The sequence below is a fragment of the Octopus sinensis genome, linkage group LG30 (assembly GCF_006345805.1).
Source record: "Octopus sinensis linkage group LG30, ASM634580v1, whole genome shotgun sequence".
In the NCBI taxonomy this organism is placed as follows: Eukaryota; Metazoa; Mollusca; class Cephalopoda; order Octopoda; family Octopodidae; genus Octopus; species Octopus sinensis.
This window is the reverse complement of record NC_043026.1, coordinates 3,680,192-3,700,750: the sequence shown is the minus strand read 5'-3', so window position 1 is coordinate 3,700,750 and position 20,559 is coordinate 3,680,192. Positions and strand designations below refer to the sequence as shown.

General features: G+C 37.7%; 1 protein-coding gene across 1 annotated transcript in view; it reads right to left on the bottom strand.

Moving 5' to 3' along the window:
* Nucleotides 1-536: 536 nt before the first annotated feature.
* Nucleotides 537-20,559, bottom strand: part of LOC118768488 — a 36,712-nt gene continuing 16,689 nt past the window's right edge. Inside the window, exons 9-21 of the mRNA XM_036515106.1 lie at nucleotides 20,225-20,441; nucleotides 13,920-18,989; nucleotides 12,956-13,279; nucleotides 12,065-12,230; nucleotides 11,057-11,238; nucleotides 9,711-10,115; nucleotides 8,842-8,983; nucleotides 7,518-7,663; nucleotides 6,495-6,849; nucleotides 4,985-5,193; nucleotides 4,021-4,410; nucleotides 2,097-2,241; nucleotides 537-649 (exon numbers count right to left, since the gene is read on the bottom strand). Of these exons, the coding sequence (XP_036370999.1) occupies nucleotides 627-649; nucleotides 2,097-2,241; nucleotides 4,021-4,410; nucleotides 4,985-5,193; nucleotides 6,495-6,849; nucleotides 7,518-7,663; nucleotides 8,842-8,983; nucleotides 9,711-10,115; nucleotides 11,057-11,238; nucleotides 12,065-12,230; nucleotides 12,956-13,279; nucleotides 13,920-18,989; nucleotides 20,225-20,441 (7,774 nt within the window). The 3' untranslated portion in view covers nucleotides 537-626. The remainder of the gene's footprint in view (nucleotides 650-2,096; nucleotides 2,242-4,020; nucleotides 4,411-4,984; nucleotides 5,194-6,494; nucleotides 6,850-7,517; nucleotides 7,664-8,841; nucleotides 8,984-9,710; nucleotides 10,116-11,056; nucleotides 11,239-12,064; nucleotides 12,231-12,955; nucleotides 13,280-13,919; nucleotides 18,990-20,224; nucleotides 20,442-20,559) is intronic.

Genomic DNA, 20,559 nt, shown 5'->3' with positions numbered 1-20,559 from the left:
CCACATCTGGCTCTGTAGTACAAATGTCTTGTTTTCATAAGTTTTGAATTATAATCTTCCACCATTCCTTAGTCACAATTTATATTCCTAACACTAGCTTAATGATAACAAAGTTATTTTACTAAATTCTTTGTTATATTTAAAGTAATTGGAAGAAACACAGAGCATCTCAAAATAAATACGGTAACAAGAGGGTTAAAATATATAATAGAGAAGCAATTCTTAACCCTTTCGTTACCAACCTGGCTGAAACCACATCTGGCTCTGTAGTACAAATGTCTTGTTTTCTTAAGTTCTGAATTAAAATCTTCCACCAAACCTTAGTCACAATTTATGTTCCTAACACTAGCTTAATGATAACTAAGTTATTTTACTAAATTCGTTGTTATATTTACAATTAATTGAAAGAAACACAGAGCATCTCAACAGAGGTATGGTAACAAAAGGGTTATGATGATGATGATGACGGTGATGATGTATATGTATGTATAGGTGATAAATTCAGAGACAAGTAAAAGATAACATGACAAAAAAAGTTTCAAGTTTTACATTTTATTTTCAATTTGTTCAAATAATTAATTTATTCCATTTCCTCAAAAATTCTAATATAGGGGTGTGCGTTTTTTTTACTTCTTTTTGCCAATCCATCCTGTTAGAAAAAAAAAAAGAAAAACAAAACATCAATATTACTAATAGTAATAATAATAATAATAATAATATCATCAACAAGGACAAGAACATCAACAACAACAACAACAACAACAACAACCTGATAAAATAAAAGGCAAAGTCGATCTCGGTAGAATTTGAACTCAGAACATATAACAAAATGCTGTTAAGAATCCTGCCCTAGTGTTCGCATTATTCTGCCAAAATTAATCCTTTTTTCATCCACATTGTTTTGAACTAATCATGCATTATCTTGTAGTTTTGAGATTTTGATGAGGTAGCTGTTAGTTTTTAAAACGATATTGTAGGGTTGGTGTGAGAGACCAGATCTGGCCAGTTCGAACATAAAACAGGCAGAATACTTTTGGCCGGATATGGCCAGTTTGAATGCTAAAGGGTTATAGCATTCACCATGCAAATCATCATCATCATCCTCATCATCGTTTAACGTCCGTTTTTTGCGCTAGCATGGGTTGGACGGTTCGACCGGGGTCTGGGAAGCCAGGAGGCTGCACCAGGCTCCAGTCTGATCTGGCAGTGTTTCTACAGCTGGATGCCCTTCCTAACGCCAACCACTCCATGAGTGTAGTGGGTGTATTTCCATGCTGGCATGGGTTGGACGGTTCGACCGGGGTCTGGGAAGCCAGGAGGCTGCACCAGGCTCCAGTCTGATCTAGCAGTGTTTCTACAGCTGGATGCCCTTCCTAATGCCAACCACTCCATGAGTGTAGTGGGTGTATTTCCATGCTGGCATGGGTTGGACGGTTCGACCGGGGTCTGGGAAGCCAGGAGGCTGCACCAGGCTCCAGTCTGATCTGGCAGTGTTTCTACAGCTGGATGCCCTTCCTAATGCCAAACCACTCCATGAGTGTAGTGGGTGTATTTCCATGCTGGCATGGGTTGGACGGTTCGACCGGGGTCTGGGAAGCCAGGAGGCTGCACCAGGCTCCAGTCTGATCTGGCAGTGTTTCTACAGCTGGATGCCCTTCCTAATGCCAACCACTCCATGAGTGTAGTGGGTGTATTTCCATGCTGGCATGGGTTGGACGGTTCGACCGGGGTCTGGGAAGCCAGGAGGCTGCACCAGGCTCCAGTCTGATCTGGCAGTGTTTCTACAGCTGGATGCCCTTCCTAACACCTTCATCGTTTAACGTCTGTTTTCCATGCTAGCATGGGTTGGACGGTTCGACTGGGGTCTGGGAAGCCAGAAGGCTGCACCAGGCTCCGGTCTGATCTGGCAGTGTTTCTACAGCTGGATGCCCTTCCTAACGCCAACCACTCCGCGAGTGTAGTGGGTGCTTTTTACGTGCCACCGGCACAGCAATAACTCACAAAAATAGTCTAATAATGGGGCATATCAGCCCTTGACAGAAAATAAGGCTTATATATGTAAATATGTGTGTGGAGATGGAAAAAGCTTTACTCACTGCATGATGGTAATTTGTTAAGGTATACTCCTCTAAAGATGCATGCATTGCTGTAATAATCGGCCAAGTCACACACAACCTTCCTTCCTTCTCCCATGGCGTAACTGTAGCTGTTACAGACTGCGTAGAAGTGTTCAGGATTTACCTAAAAGATATAAAAATGAACAAAATATAATTTCAGATATGTCTTTCTTTCTTTCTTTCCTTCTTTCCTTCCTTTTTTCTTTCTTTCTTTCCTTCTTTCTTTCCTTCTTTCTTTCCTTATTTCTTTCTTGCTTTCTTTCTTTCTTTCTTTTTGGTGCCTTATAATTTAACACACTCACCAGTAAAATTTCCACTTATTTCTTTTTTATTTTTCTAAAATTTTCATTGGGTCTTGCAACCTTTCCAATTTTCTTTCTTTCCTTATTTCTTTCTTGCTTTCTTTCCTTCCTTCTTTCTTTCTTTCTTTCTTTCTTTCTTTCTTTCTCTCTGACCCTCTCTGTCTTTAAACTCCGGTTATTTACCCATCTATGCAGGCCTGCCCTCACAACTTATCCTCTAATACTCACTCTTCCATCAATATTTTTTGTTGTCATGTTTTCTTCACTTCCCCCAACACTGAACTGAACCCCACCCACTATTAAACTCCTTCCCTATCTCTAATCGTCTGTCACACTGGTTTCTCCCAGTGCACTTTTCTACACATCCACCTTTTCTACTCTGCTATCTTATTCTGTCTCATATTCACTCTGTACCTCTCTTTCTCTGTCTATAAATTCTGGTTATTTACCCATTTATGCAGGCCTACTCTCACAACCTATCCTCTGATACTCACTCTTCCATATATATATATGTATGTATATAATATTTATGTATTTATTCATTTTATATATATAATATTTATATATTTATTTATTTTATACACACACACACACACACATATATATATATATTGTGTTTGGGATGAGTCATTCATTTTTGGTGCCTTATAATTTAACACACTCACCAGTAAAATTTCCACTTATTTCTTTTTTATTTTTCTAAAATTTTCATTGGGTCTTGCAACCTTTCCAATTAGTTTTGACTCTCCGTAAGGCACTAAAAGAGAATGACTCTCACCAGACACAACAAAATATACTTCAACACACGAACTCACATAAAGAGTCTTGGAAACCAAATCCAAAAACGAAATATATATATATCATCATCATCATCATCATCATCATTTAACGTCCGCTTTCCATGCTAGCATGGGTTATATATATATATATATATATATATACACTTTAAAAATATGATAAAATCTTTATAAGAAGTTATCATGTAGTCAGCGTGAAAAACCTCATAAGAGAAAAAAATCCACCAATTTTTTCACTTAAATATATTTATTTATATTATATATAGAGGGCATTACTACACATAAATGCCACACGCCAGGAGGGGCTCTTAAAGTCAAAACTACTAAAATAAATAAATACATTGTACCGAATGCAACTCTTGAAGCAAGTCATTTAAAAACAGAATTTATATATATCTTTATATATAAAAGTGAAGTTGTGTGAGTGTCTGTCTCCTACAATTTAGATTCCTAACTACTCCCACATTTTGCGGTGCAGTTTAACCAAAAGCGGGTATCTTATAGTCGTCATTCATATCGAGCCCTTCTGGGTATTAGCGCGTGTCTACGATGAGTCTACGATTTAAAAAAATATTTACCATCAATTTTTCCTATTTTTAATGCATTTTTTTGCTAATATATAAGGGAAGTAACTCTCTAAAAATGCTTATATAGTTATTTCCCTTACAAACCCGAGCAACGCCGGGCGATACTGCTAGTATATATATAAAATTACACACACTCCCATATACATATATACTCACTCATTCAATTCCATATAAAGGACATCTGACAAAACCCTGAAGCCTTAAGTAAAATCCATACCTGTTTGAAACAGTTTCTGAAGGGAGATGATGTATCCTTATAAAAAACGCTACACATGTGGCTGTTTGGAACATTGTGCCTTTCAGCTTGGTTTTCGGAACGACATTTGAGAGTGGTTATCCAAGAGAGGGTAAAGTCTTCTAAATCAGAGGCGAGTTGTCCGGTGTTTGTGCGCATATCATCATATTGTTCGTTGTTGTTTGTGCCAAAGAGACCGGACACCCTGTTGAAGTACCAGCCGCTCACGCTTACAGCATAGAATCCAGAAGATGGATTGATTTCAATGGTGTAGCCACTGTTGCCTAATAAAGTGACGATGTTGTTGGTACGGAAGATTTTTGCGTCTCTAGTATTAAATGGAAGCTCAGCTACACGTCCGTTGTGTATAACCTGGTAGACGAGCAGAAATTAATGTTAGAATTAGAGAAGGAAGGAAATAGATGAATGAGTGAAATAAATGACTGCATGGGGTGGGGCAAGGCTTCTCTTTTCTTTTGGCTACTTGGCAATCCGGCTGGTAAAAGATGAATGGATTTAAGGAATAAAGGAATTGATAGAAGGGATAAAAGAATTGACTGAAGGGATAAAAGAATTGATTGAAGGGATAAAGGAATTGATTTAAGGAATAAAGGAATTGACTGAAGGGATAAAAGAATTGATTGAAGGGATAAAAGAATTGATTGAAGGGATAAAAGAATTGATTGAAGGGATAAAAGAATTGATTGAAGGGATAAAAGAACTGATTGAAGGGATAAAAGAATTGACTGAAGGAATGAAGGAATTGATTGAAGAAGAAAAAGAATGAAATTAGAACAGAAACATAATTAAAAGAGAAACTCAGAAAACCGAACGATATGAGAGAAGTGTAGACATGATATAAGAATATACCAAAATGGAGAGAGAGAGAGAGATGGGAGGAAAAATGTCAATTATTTACAAGTTAAAGCAGACAATATTTTCTTACCCTGTAATCTTTAAGGAAGCGAAGATTATCATTCTCTCCAATTTTAATGTTAACCGACAGAAGTGTAGGTTGGTTCTTTTTTGGTGAGTAATTGGCAATCACTTCGAAGTTACTTTCTGAATAAGCCAAAATGTAACTGCAGATCCCCTTGAAGTCAAAATGACGACCATCAAATGTCCGAATGTGACTAGCAAACATAGATGCTCGGGCTGAAAGTATTCCAATAAGGATAGGATTGAGAAGAAAGCAACAACAACAACAACACACACACACATTACAAACAATATGGACCAAATTTCTTCTTAAGACAAAATATATATTCATATAAATTAAACATTATATCATGAATAGCGATTGCGAAACCGGTCGATACATTAAAAATTATATTATAACCATGTAAGTGTGTGTATTTTCCTTTTTTAATTTCTTATACACACACACACACACATATATATATATATATATATTAAATATTAGAAAAAACACACCTTTTATCAATTCAAAATGAATAATTAAATTACACCATCTAGAAAATTACATATAATAGAAAAGTTTAAAAAGTAAAGATTAAGTAAATTACAAAAATAATATAATGTATAAAATAGGTATATATATTTATTGTGTGGAATTTAATTTAGTATTTCTAAATTGAATTGTTTTTCCTTGTAAGTTTGGATTTTATTCCCTCAAATAATAATTATATATATATATATATATAAAATAGCAAATTAATAAATAAAACATATGCATATATACATGCATATATGTATATACCTACATCTATATGTATATATACATGCATATATGGATACAGGACACCAAAAACACGTCGAACACAATGAGAAACGAAAACAAAAACACAAAACCAACTGAACATTTTTCTTAAACAACGAAAAAACAGAGTAAAGGACATACAACACAAGGAACATTCCCCTTCTTCAGCTGCCTCTGTTTCATCTACTCCGTGTTTCGAACCTTCCTTAACTTAGCGGTTCAGCAAAAGAGACCAATAGAATAAGTACTAGGCTTACAAAGAATAAGTCCTGGGGTCGATTTGTTCGACTAAAAGGCGGTGCTCCAGCATGGCCACAGTCAAATGACTGAAACAAGTAAAAGAGACCGATAGAATAAGTACTAGGCTTACAAAGAATAAGTCCTGGGGTCGATTTGCTCAACTAAAGGCAGTGCTCCAGCATGGCCGCAGTCAAATGACTGAAACAAGTAAAAGAGACCGATAGAATAAGTACTAGGCTTACAAAGAATAAGTCCCGGGGTCGATTTGCTCGACTAGAGGCGGTGCTCCAGCATGGCCACAGTCAAATGACTGAAACAAGTGAAAGAGACCGATAGAATAAGTACTAGGCTTACAAAGAATAAGTCCTGGGGTCGATTTGCTCGACTAGAGGCGGTGCTCCAGCATGGCCGCAGTCAAATGACTGAAACAAGTAAAAGAGTATTCACAGACTTCCCTGTAAAGAAGGAAAGACAGAGAGACAAGTGAAATACGAACCTTCATATGGAGGAAGCCAGTTGCGTAGGCTGGTGTAAGGTTTCAGAGTGTAGTAAACGTCGCTTATACTCCACCACGAAGTTGGCAACATGTCGACACACTTCTTTACAACATGGGTGATGCTTTTCAAAACCTGATTGATCGATCTTGCATATTTGTATGCGGACAACAACGATTTGTAGTGGAATTCTACAACTATTTCACCATTCTTCGGATCAAATATCAAGGTCTTCAAGTTAAGATTGTCGAAGATATCAGCCAAGGTGTTCAGTTCCTTTCTTATGTATTTGACAACATTATCTTTCAGGCTGTACAGGTTTTCTTCCACTTGCCAATAATCGAAAGCCCACTTGGCCTAGCAGACAAAAATAAAGGATTCAAGTATTAGTAATTATGTATAACTAGCAGCATAGCCCGGCTTTGCCCGGGTATGTAAGAGCCCCTAGTAGGCAACAACTAATCCCAATCTAGTCCTTTCCCTCTAGGGAACGAAGGCGCATGTGTAGGTTGCAATGTATTCTCTTCACTCGAATACTTCTGGGTATACGATGTTCCTAGCTGTCCCTTTGGGCGATAAAAAGGTCGAGTTGTGTCACCTAGACAGAAAATGTGTTGTATATAAAAAGCTTAGATTCTCGACCCCATGTCGAATTTATCGATTTTTTTCAGAACTGGGGGAACTATTCAAAATTTTCGCTGTGTTATTTTGAATTATGACATTGGGCTATGTGTGTGTCAAGTTTCATCAGAATCGGTTGAAAGCCGTGGTCAGAGTGAGGGTACAACCTGACAGACACACAGACACACAGACAGACAAACTGCCGTTTATATAGAGAGAGATTAGTTTAATAAAGTGTGTGTGTGTGTTGAGTAGGGTTACAATACAGGGTTCTTTTTGGTTTGAACGGCAGTTTTTCCTAGCGGTGTCATATGAAATTGTCACCCATAATTATGACCCTAGTATCGATCTATTGCATTTCAATCATTTCAACAACAACAACAAAGATTTATCGGTGAAATTACCTGATGATAGACCTTTGATCCAATATCTCTTACAGAATCTGCCCAAGGATGAGTTGACACATGTTGGTAGACTGCGTTGAAGATCCTTTCGCCGTTCTCCAGGACTGTTTTGCCAATAGGATGCTCTCTCATTTGGCGGCGTGCACCTGATAAAAAATATAAGCCAAAAAACAAATCAGACTTCGTGGTGGAATATCTATATTCAAGATGTTTGTGATGCTGGGGGAAGAAGAATTTTGAGGCTGTTGGTGAGTAGAGGCTACCTCTAAGATTGCCACAACCAACTTATCACCACTACTATCACTGCTGCTGTCACCACAACAGCCAAAACTTCTACAACCAAGACCACTGCAACCAACCCCACTACAACTACTACCTTCACCACCACCAGCACCATCACCACAACCACCAAGACTGTATGTACCAACTCCACTCCGACCATCAGCCATGTTAATAGAAATCATATTTCGTTTGCCTTGGAAATAAAGGGACAGTACATTGGATAAATATAGTCCTAGATACACAATGTCTCGTACAAAGACAACAACTAGACCTAGTAGTTTCAATAACAAGGGAGAGATGGTTAACTTTAAATGAAAGGTGGCAAGCTGGCAGAAACGTTAGCACCCTGGGCGAAATGCTAAGCAGTATTTTGTTTGCTGCTACGTTCTGAGTTCGAATTCTGTCGAGATCGACTTTGCCTTTCATCCTTTTGGGGTTGATTAAATAAGTACCAGTTACGCACTGGGGTCGATATAATTGACTTAATCCATTTGTCTGTCCTTGTGGGTAGTAAAGAAATAGGTATTTCGTCTGCCGCTACATTCTGAGTTCAAATTCCGTCCAGGTCGACTTTGCCTTTCAACCTTTCAGGGTCAATTAAATAAGTACCAGTTACTCACTGGGGTCGATATAATCGACTTAATCTGTTTGTCTGTCCTTGTTTGTCCCCTCTATGTTTAGCCCCTTGTGGGTAGTAAAGAAATAGGTATTTCGTCTGCCCCTACATTCTGAGTTCAAATTCTGCCAAGGTAAACTTTGCCTTTCATCCTTTCGGGGTCGATTAAATAAGTACCAGATAGGCACTGGGGTCTATGTAATCGACTTAATCCTTTTGTCTGTCCTTGTTTGTCCCCTCTATGTTTAGCCCCTTGTGGGTAGTAAAGAAATAGGTACTACTTATTTCTGCCAGTTACGTGGACTGGAGTAATGTGAAATGAAGTGTCCTGTTCAAGGAATCAATGCATGACTAAAAATCAAATATCTGCCTCTATAATCAATAACCAATAAGGCAATGTATTAGAAAAGCGATTGTCTTACTTACGTTTCATCATGACTGGGAACCTGTTGATGTGTATCTGGATTTCTCGGTGAAGAACTTGCAAATGTCTGTAGCCATTGTTGTACTGCTCTCGGATGTAGTGAAGGATTTCATCAAGTGCCCTTGACATCTCCATCTCTTTAATCTGGAACATACACAGACATATATATATATGTGTGTATGTATACATATATATATATATATATATATATATATATATATATATATATAACTTTCTGAGGAATATGAATTGCTAATGCTTGTATATATATATATAATATATATATATATATGCATATATATATATATATGCATATATATATATATATATATATATATATGCATGTATATACACATACATATAAACATATATATATAAATACATATATACATACATGTATATATATAAATACATATATACATACATATATATATATACACATACATATATAATATATACATATATATATATATATACACACACACATACATACACGCACACATATATATATATACATATAAACGACGGGCTTCTTTCAGTTTCCGTCTACCAAATCCACTCGCAAGGGTTTGGTCGGCCCGAGGCTATAGTAGAAGACACTTGCCCAAGGTGCCACGCAGTGGGACTGAACCCGGAACCATGTGTTTGGTAAGCAAGGCTACTTACCACACAGCCACTCCTGCGCCTATATATATATGCGTATATATATATATATATATGTGTGTGTGTATATATATATATATATATATATTATATATATATATATATATATATATATATATATATATATATATATATATAATGTTAACCTGAGAATTATCTATTGATATTCAAATATAATACCTTTAAGATTTAACACTGAGTCACATACCTGGTACTCGCGTTGAGCTTGCATGTAGTAATATTCAATGTGCATTGCAGCTTCTTCCATCATGTTCTGCATCCTCCTGTTGAAGTGCTGAAAATATCTCCATAAGTTCTCAATATCTCTTTGGTAACTGACCCACATCGAGTCCCAAAGTTCCACTGCGGACTTTACGTAGAAAGTATTTCTTTCATAGAATTCACCAATTTGCTTGGCATGTTTGGCAATGTCTTTTGAGAAGTGGTCATACTCCGCAGACATGAAGCTGGTCATAATATCCAGGGGTTCACTGAAGGCCTTCTTCATCAGTTTAACCTTCTCTGGTATCTCCTCAGACAGGAATTCACCTAATCCGTCACCAAGTGACTTAATCTCATTGCCGTAGTGCTGCAGCACAGCATAACAATAATCCTGAAAAAAAAAAAGCAATGATATTTTACCGACACAGACAAGATGTTGTAACAGGATGAGAGGTCCCTGCACTGGTCGGGTGCAGCTCGCATCCTTACATAAAATATTAATTGAAGATGTTGGGGGGACAAACACAGACACACAAACATATACACACATTATATATATATATATATATATATATATATATATGTATATATATATAGTTAATCCAAACATGAAAACACAAAGAGAAAACACAACAACGCGAGGACGTGGAACAAATATAGTATTATTGAACGCTCAGGAAGGAAGGGAAGAAGGGTTCAACGTTTCGAGCGGAGCTCTTCGTCGGAAACATAGGAGAAGGAAAGATCCAGAGAAGGGAAGACAGAGGAAAAAAAATCGCCATTGGTACACATGCGGTCACATTTTATATATATATATATATATATATATATATATATACGACGGACTTCTTTCAGTTTCCATCTACCAAATCCACTCACAAGGCTTTGGTGGGCCTGAGGCTATAGTAGAAGACACTTGCCCAAGGTGCCATGCAGTGGGACTGAACCCGGAACCATGTGGTTGGTAAGCAAGCTATTTACCACACAACCACTCCTGGCATGTTTTTGTTTTTGTGACTTAGTCCTCTTTCTATCAGCAACAATTTTTACAGTGTACACTGGCAGCATTTTATCATGACACCAGCACTAGAGAGGGTGTCATGTCCTCAGCACGACTGGGTGAGTCATGTCAACCTTGTGCTGTTCCTGTTTGTCTGCCAATACCAAAAGGTTGCCTTCTTCCCGGCAGGCAGAAGGGAAAGTGAGACAGAAGAGGATCAAAGTGAAATTTTGATACAACGATAAACGACAACATGATGTTTGGGGAGAAGGATTCTTTAAAGAAAATGTGTGTGTGGGATGTGTGAAACAACTCTGGAATTTTAAACTTACGTTCAGTTCATTGGCGATGTCGGGGTTCCAGAAAATCTGGGTGAGCAGAATACTTGAGGGCCTAAGCTCAATGTTTATCCTTCCCTCTTTGTTAACCTTTTGTCCTGCATTTGTAAATGCCTTCATTATTGCCCTATTCTTCATCACTTGTCCTTTCATGCGGAACACCTTGTTAGGGTCATCTAAAATGAGCAACAAACAGAGAAATTATTAAACTATTTAGGAAAGAAGAAGTGAGGTGGGTCTGAATCTGGCTTCATGCATACACACATCTTTCATTTGCAATATTTTTTTCATATCATTTCAGTTACCAAATTTCACTCACAAAGCTTTCATTTTCCCTGCCAAATTCCACTCACAAATCATATATTTTGTAAGCCAAATTTCACTCACAAAGCTTTCATTTTCTCTGCCAAATTCCACTCACAAACCATATATTTTGTAAGCCAAATTTCTCTCACAAAGCTTTCATTTTCCCTGCCAAATTCCACTCACAAACCATATATTTTGTAAGCCAAATTTCACTCACAAAGCTTTCATTTTCTCTGCCAAATTCCACTCACAAACCATATATTTTGTAAGCCAAATTTCTCTCACAAAGCTTTCATTTTCCCTGCCAAATTCCACTCACAAACCATATATTTTGTAAGCCAAATTTCTCTCACAAAGCTTTCATTTTCTCTGCCAAATTCCACTCACAAACCATATATTTTGTAAGCCAAATTTCACTCACAAAGCTTTCATTTTCTCTGCCAAATTCCACTCACAAAGCATTTATTTTGTCTACCAAATTCCACTCACAAACCACATATTTCGTCAACCAAATTTCACTCACAAAGCATTTATTTTGTCTACCAATTCCACTCACAATACTTTTGTGTTGCCATACCAACTTTACTCACAAGGCTTCACTCCCCTACAGAGCAATCAAACTAGAAACCATGTGATTGTGAAGCAAGTTTCTTAACCTCATAACACAGTGAAGTGATGTAGAAAAAGGAGTCTTACTTCGGTCGTAGTTCATCTCGAAGAGCATATACTTGGTATCACGGTTGATTGTTGCTGAAGCGTGCATGTCTTTCATACCATTTTCCTTTTTATTGAAAGTTACTGCGAATTGGTCGCCACTGGCAACAGAGCCTGAAATTTGCAGATGTTTCTTGGGTAACTTCATCTGAAATAGATAAAGAGAATTTATTACCAGGGGAAGGAGCAAAAAGCATTGAGAAAGAATTCTCAGAGGAACTGTTGTATACAGATAATAATAATAATAATAATAATAATAATAATAATAATAATAATAATAATAATAATAATAATAATAATAATAATAATAATAATAATAATGACAATAATAATAATAATAATGAAATTATTGTATACAGTGCTCAGGTGCACCACAACTTGTCAGAAAGTGCGTATAAAGCATATGCAGTAGTGTACAAATGTCTGGGAAGTGAACAGTGTATGAGTCAGATACATGCTTGCGTGTGTATGGAGGGGAGAAAATCAGGTGTTGTGTTGGTGAATCTCAGGAAGCATGGAAGTTTTGAAGGATGCAGTGCTCCGACAACTAACAACTGATGCCGGCAGTTTGTTCCATGCTTCAGCAACTCTCAGCGTGAAAAAAATGTTTCCTGAAGTCATGGGAGCTGTGCTGTTTTCTGACTTTGTAAACATGTCCACGGGTGTTAGACAGGTGGAGTTTGAAAAGGTACTTCACAATCACATGGTTTCTAGTTTGATTGCTCCGTAGGGGAGTGAAGCCTTGTGAGTGATTGTTATAGTAGGATATTAAATAACTGAAAAAAGTAAATAAGTAAACAAGTAAACAAATAACTGAAACAAGTAAAAGAGTAAGAAGAAGAAGTTATTGCTTAAAAGCCACAAAATTCTTACCTCAATGTTCATTTCACCTCTGTGTTTGTCGATATCTCCACGCAACATGAGGTTCTCCATTTTGCGATTGGAAGTCAAATAGCTCAGTTCTACTCCAGTGTTGTATTTATACCGCTGTGCGTTGGCGAAGGCCATAATCTCCAAATGTAAGTTTGAGTATGGATGTTCAAACATCCAGTTGAGTGTGTAATTACCATTGTTGTTGCTCAGCTTTGTTTCCATAACCATTATGTTAGTAGCATCTTCGCCAATACTAAGCTGTGTGCGGATGCTGAATATAGTGTTCTCATTAGGTCCATTTGTAACGATTTTCAGTTTCATGCTCTGAAAAACAAACGGTTTACATGTAAGCCTTTTGTTAACATATAGGCGTAGGAGTGGCTACTACAGAGCCAGAGGTGGTTTCAGCCAGGTTGCTATCAAAAGGGTTAAGAATTGTTTCTCTATTATATATTTTAACCCTTTTGTTACTATATTTCTGTTGAGATGCTCTGTGTTTCTTTCAATTACTTTAAATATAACAAAGAATTTAGTAAAAATAACTTAGTTATCATTTAGCTGGTGTTAGGAACATAAATTGTGACTAAGGTTTGGTGGAAGATTTTAATTCAAAACTTATGAAAACAAGACAATTGTAGTCAGAGCCAGAGCCGGTTTCAACCAGGTTGGTAACAAAAGGGTTAAGAATTGTTTCTCTATTATATATTTTAACCCTCTCGTTACCATATTTCTGTTGAGATGCTCTGTGTATTTTTCAATTAATTTTAAATATAACAAAGAATTTAGTAAAATAACTTAATTATCATTAAGCCAGTGTTAGGAACATAAATTGTGATTAAGGTTTGGTGGAAGATTTTAATTCAAAACTTATGGAAACAAGACATTTGCACTCAGAGCCAGAGCCGGTTTTAGCCAGGCTGGTAACGAAAGGGTTAAAGAAGGCATATTCCTGAAAGCTACTCACATTTTTCTGATTGGGTAATTTGATGTTGATGTCAAATATCTTTTTATTGTCGTAATTGAATATATCAGCATCGATTTCAATCTTGTTATTCTTCTTGCTAGCATCTGGGGTCAGTGCACACATGATGTTGTGCCGGTCCCGACCAGATTCGCGACTGCATGTTATGACAGAGTTACGATGATGTGACATCAAAGTGAGGGACATTTCCTTCTTCTCAGCTGTCTTTATATGGAGTTCAGCACCAATTTTCTGGTCATCCTCTTCTCCCCAACTAAACTCTCCCTTAATCATATACATGTCACGTGACTTCTTCAAGTTGATATCTGTAGTCAAAACAGTATTGCCATGGATCAGTTTGACGTTGGTCGCCCTGGAGACAGTAGCTCTGTCATCGGCATTCATGTATGACACGACAACCTTAAATTGCTTAGATACGTCCTTTCGGTCCATGTGTAAGTCAATATCGGTAGTAAGACCGCCATTTTTCCAGTCCATCTTGGCTGCATAGAACTGTCTGGGGAGGGTGATACTAAATTTTAGCATTCCCTTTGAGTGAAATTCAGCTCCATAAGTCACATCTCTAAAATATCTGAATGGAGTTTTCACCTGAATGCTGATACTCTTCCGGCCATCTTTAAACGATCCTTTACAGTTGATATTATATTTTCCATTTTTAATATCTGCCTTGATATTATAGTCCTTATCTTGAAAGTTTACTTCCATTTCATACTTTCCAAATTTGACATTTTCCATTTCGAGGTCACCTTTGCTCATGAAAGAGGTTTTTGTCAAGGTATGTTCATAGTTAACGGAGACATTTCCTGTCAGATAATGGTCGAGCATCACGTTCGATTTAATATTGCGCATATCCGTTGGCTTCACCTTGAACCTCAGCACAGCGCGACCAGTGTAAGGATCATTAAGGACAATGGAACCATTCCAACCATTCGACATATTGACAGTCGATTTGATCGAGCTCTTCCTGTTGTTAATAGTGACTTCGAGTGAGTGGAAAAGTATTTCCATATTAGGCTCAAATGCTCGTTTAAAACTTATGGTGGCTTTTGTCGTCTTTGAATCAAGATTTAATCCCATTTGAAGTGAAACATTGCTGTCATCACTTTGCCATCTGGCATTATACTCACCATAGTATTCACCATACTTAATTGTTGCTCGGATTTTACCATTTCTCGAATTGCCGGTATTTTCAAAGAGGAGGAGAAGCTCTTTACCATAAGGTATGGTTGTATGGAATTTAATTTCTTTGTTTTTGTTATTTGTGGCTTCCAGTTTGTAAGTGTTTCTCTTGTTAAGTAGCTGGGCATTGACAGTGAAATCCTTGTAGCTATTAAATTTTGCTTTCACTTCACCTTTGTTCACTGGGAAAGAATAGTTAACTGAAAATCCGTCCTTGGTCCAAGTTAGATGATATTCATGGATGTCATCTTCATTCTGGAAACGCAAAATGACAGATGTCTTACTCAGTTGGATGTTAAGTCTTTGCTTACCCAGTCCAGTGGCGGTGATATTTAAGCTTTGGCCATTCTGTGAAACAGCTAAATCATAAGTGCCGTGGCTAAGCATCACCTTGGTTTCCATGTTGGATGATTGGAAACCATTCATGATATTTGTCTTCAAAGTGAACCATGGCGATAAGACAGACAAGGCGTAAGTATGAGTATCAGTGTTTACAGTTGAACTAAATGAGTATTGATCCTGATTCCATAGTAACTGGGTGCTGAGATGCATTTTTCCCATGTCACTGTCAAATTCGTATTTCATTTCATAATTTGACAATTTAACTGTAATGTCAACGTTGATACCATTCCAATAGTTTTGGTTGGAAATCGAACCTTTGAGTTGCTTTTCGCCAAAGTTCATACTAGTGAAATACTTAAATTTCTGCAGTTCTCCTTCAAAGTCCATCTTCAGTTTGAAACCTGGTGCTAACAAGTTCAGGTTTAATGTCTTAAAAGCCTTGTTAGACATTGTTATTTCATAGACATTCTTGTTATGCTGTAGTTTGGCTGTAATTTTGAACTTCTTCATTTTGCCAGAAAGTGTACCTGTTATGTCATAAGTGTTGGTTGGAGTCTCTATCTTTCCATTGAAAATCTTCTTTTGATCCATAGTTTTATAGGAACCATTCAGATTAAGTTTCTTCCCGTTGTAAGTGGTAACAATGTTTCCATCCATGCCACTTTTCTTCTCATCAAAATTGATCTTTGTAACAAAATTGTGTTTTGGTATGGACAAGTTCAAAGATAAACTCTTTGGTTTGGCGTCCTTGTCAGAATAGACCAGTTCAAACTTGATGCTTTTAAGTGAAAGATTCACCACTACACTATTAATTTTGTTATCCATTTGGAACTGAATTTCAAATGCTGGAGCACTAAGATCAAAATTAATCTTTTTATGGTCTTTTTCTAGGGAAAGAATTATTGGCTTATCAATGTTTTTATATTTGGCTTCAAAGTTCATTGTCATCATGTCCCAACCTCCGTTCTTTGTTAAGTCCATTTTTGATTTTATCAAAGGAGTTGTGACAGTGGCTGCAAACATTTTATCTTTGTTGGCCATAGTGAATGTGTATTTGTCGTTGTTGAAAGTGAAATCAGCTTGGGAGTCGAATGATTCCAAAGTACCTGAAAAGGTCATCATCACCTCACTGGTGTAGGATGGAATGGAAAATAGCAAGTGAAATTTGGCCTTGTGTTCATAAGCGACAACGAATTTGTAATTATTTGTGTCTAATTGCAGGGAAGTTTCCAAATTCAACTTAACATCACTTGGACTGAAGTCCATATTAGCATTAAATTTCCTATCTCCTGGAGCTGTGAGTTCTAAATTGCCTTGCTTGCCATTGGTCATCAAATGAGTTGTATACATATCCTGTCCTCTTTTGTAGGACATGTCGAATGTCATGTCTGACTTATTTCTAACAAACTTACCACCCAGGGTCTTACCACCCATATTCATATTGAAGTCAATATCTGTGTTATGTTGTTCATTCTTCAAAGTGGACTTAATCATGAATATTTTACCTGCCTTCATCTCTACTTTAGAATCAAAATTCCTCAAGTCAGTGCTGTGTGCGATATCAAACAAGAACTCATTGAACTTCGAGTGTGGTGTGGTAACAATTGTCTTCACACTGAAATTGTTTAAACCTTTAATATTGGTAAGGAGCTTGAAACTAGAGAATTTCTTGGAGTTCAGAAAGGTTTTAACGCTGATCATGTCTTGTTTTTTTCCATCAATTACCAACGACACAGTTACTTTCGCCTGTTTTATAGGGTCATACGGTGTTTCCAGTTCAGCTGAAGCCTCCCACGTTTTATCTTTGGCCAAAGTGGCTTTCAGATGTGTTTTTTCCAGATATGGCAACACTTCGACCGATGCGTCTACCATAAAGTTCACATTGTCTAGCTGAGTAGAAAAATCCACGTCAATAAAATCTTCACTCTTTACATTGAAAGATAATGATTTCTTCGCAGCGTTGCTGAAAGAAGTTTGCATCTGAATTTGTTTGCCGTCAGGAAGTCCGATATTAGCATTAATTCTATGATTAGCCGATTCTTTCTTATAGTCTCCAGACAACAACAGGTTCTTTCCATTAACTCCAATTTGCAATTCGCTATCAATGTTGGCATTATTTTGGATATTAAGAGCTCCACTAAGTGTGATATCAGTTGAATCGGACTTAATTTCAGCATTGGCTGTCTTCCTTGTACCAGACAGATTGAGGTTAAAGGAGCCAGTGGTCTTTCTATCCTTATGATCAGTCACTTCTGCACTCAAATCTATGTTCTTTTTCGACCAGACGGAGTTGCCAACCAGCTTCAGTTGTGGTTTGTTGTTAAGTGTCACAGAGACATCAGCTTTCATATTTCCTGGCTTGTTCTTGGTAACAACAGCTGATATTGCGCCTTGGTTTTTATTATTACGGAAATCAAGCTTAACTGAAGATTCAGCAATGTTATGTTTCAAAGAATATGTACCTTCAAGTTTTTTATTGGAAATTTTAACATTGGCATCGCCACTAAAAGCAATTTCTCTGTCATCCTTCTGCATGGCAAACTTGACTTTTCCATTAGAATTAGACATATCAAACATAAGACTAGCATCTGTTGTTACTTGACGTCTATCTCTAGCATGATCCATTTTTATAAAAACAAGAGGGGTTGGTTTGTTGTGTTTCACTTTGAACAGGGCACTTTTCTTGTTTGCGCTATTTTTAAACCCCAGTTCCACATCAGTTTTGTAGGTGTTTATTGATGAGGAATAAGTGCCATTAAGTTTTTGGATTGCTTTGTTGTAATTCACGTCAGCTTTAATATCATTTTCATTTCCGTAGCTCCTCCATTGTATTTTTCTGCTATAAGATAATTCTTTATTATCGACTGTTTGTTCAATACTGTCAGAGTAACTTTTAAGAGCTTCAAATGGTGTTGTCATGTCTATTTTGGTGGTTGTTTTTTGCCCATTGGTATCATGATGGCTTGCTGTAAACTTGAGCTTATTGGATGCATCTGATTCTAATTCCAAATTCACCTCTCCATGTGTATTCCCTCCGCTCTTGATATATTTTACATTAGATTTAGCTTTCAAATCAATACTTTGCTTGCTTATGATGCCTTGGTCAGCATGAATCATAGAAAAACCTTTATAATTGTTGTTATTCTTATTGACATTGACCATCAGTTTAGCATTTTTGTTGTTGGGAAAATTAACAGTGTTTTCCAGCTGGAAGTCCTGAGAGGTAATTTTCATCAAACTGTCCACACCGGCGCTTTTTCCTTTCTGCCATTTCACAAAAACGTTATGTTTGTAAATGTTGCTGACAAGGTGTTCAATTTTTACATCTATTCCCATGTCTTTCTGCGGAGTATCCAGAGAAACATTTGCTTCAATATTGCGACTACCTTTAACTCTGCCGTTGCTAAAGAACACACGAACTTTGTTTTCTGTCTGCTTATTATCAAAACCCCACATTGAAAGGGCAACGTCTACCTTCCTCAGTGGCCAGATGTGGGTGTAGAAAGCTGTACCGTTTATTTGTAAGTTGACCTGAAAAGACAAGAGAAAAAGAAACAAGGAACATTAAAGGTTAGTAGAAATACCTTTCATTACTGATTATTGCTAGATAAATCAACACATGGGTTACGAATATTAACAAATGTTCTTATATAGGCGCAGGAGTGGCTGTGTGGTAAGTAGCTTGCTAACCAACCACATGGTTCTGGGTTCAGTCCCACTGTGTGGTATCTTGGGCAAGTGTCTTCTGCTATAGCCCCGGGCCGACCAATGCCTTGTGGGTGATTTGGTAGACGGAAACTGAAAGAAGCCTGTCGTATATATATATATATATATATGTATGTGTGTGTTTGTTTGTGTGTCTGTGTTTGTCCCCCTAGCATTGCTTGACAACCGATGCTGGTGTGTTTACGTCCCCGTCACTTAGCGGTTCGGCAAAAGAGACCGATAGAATAAGTACTGGGCTTACAAAGAATAAGTCCCGGGGTCGATTTGCTCGACTAAAGGCGGTGCTCCAGCATGGCCACAGTCAAATGACTGAAACAAGTAAAAGAATAAAAGAGTAAAAGATTAAAGAGTATATAATTGAGGGCAGAAACAATATGAAAAGAAAGTGACAAGGGACTGGGAATTGTGGGGGTTTGCTGTAAATGAGAAGTGGGGACACTGGCAACGGGTAGTGTCAGAGCTGTGCCGTCGGGAACTTCAGTTCCTGGTAGGGCCACCCAAGGCGGATTGGTCTGACACCGAGTGGTATTAGGGCCACCACCCAGCAGACGGGGCTCTGGTGAAAATCCTCGGAGTGTCTGTTTGCGTCCCCAAAGTCCATCCTCTCCTCACTGTGGTGGGGACACTGGCAACGGGTAGTGTTAGAGCTATGCCGTCGGGAACTTCGGTTCCTGGTAGGGCCACCCAAGGCGGATTGGTCTGACACCGAGTGGTATTAGGGCCACAACCCAGCAGACGGGGCTCAGGTGAAAATCCTCGGAGTGTCTGCTTTGGCAACTGGTGGCTCCTCAGTCGTTCCATGCGTCAGCAACTCTTAGCGTGAAAGAATGTTTCCGAAAGTCATGGGAGCTGTGCTGTTGTCTGACTTTGTAAATATGTCCACGGGTGTTAGACAGGTAGAGTTTGAAAAGGTACTTCACAATCACATGGTTTCTAGTTTGATTGCTCTGTAGGGGAGTGAAGCCTTGTAAGTGATTGTTATAGTAGGATATTAGATGAGTTGCAAAAACAAGTAAATTCAATGGACCCCTTTTTCTTACCTTTTTGGGTCTTTTAACTGACCCATGAAAGGTGACCTCCCGTGCAATGGGTTTTATGCTGTGGCTAAAAGCTAAGTTAACTTTCACTGTGTTGATTGCTTTCTTGCTTGGTTCTCCATAGACCACGTCAAAGCTAACATCAGAATGTCCTGTAGTTTGGGTCAGTTTACCCTTCACATTGAAGTTTCTCTCTTTATGATTCTTACTTGATAAGCCTCTGTTAAAAAGAAACAAAACAGAAAGTCAATGAAAAGAAAGAAGAAAATATATAGGTGCAGGAGTGGCTGTGTGGTAAGTAGCTTGTTTACCAACCACAAGGTCTGGGTTCAGTCCCA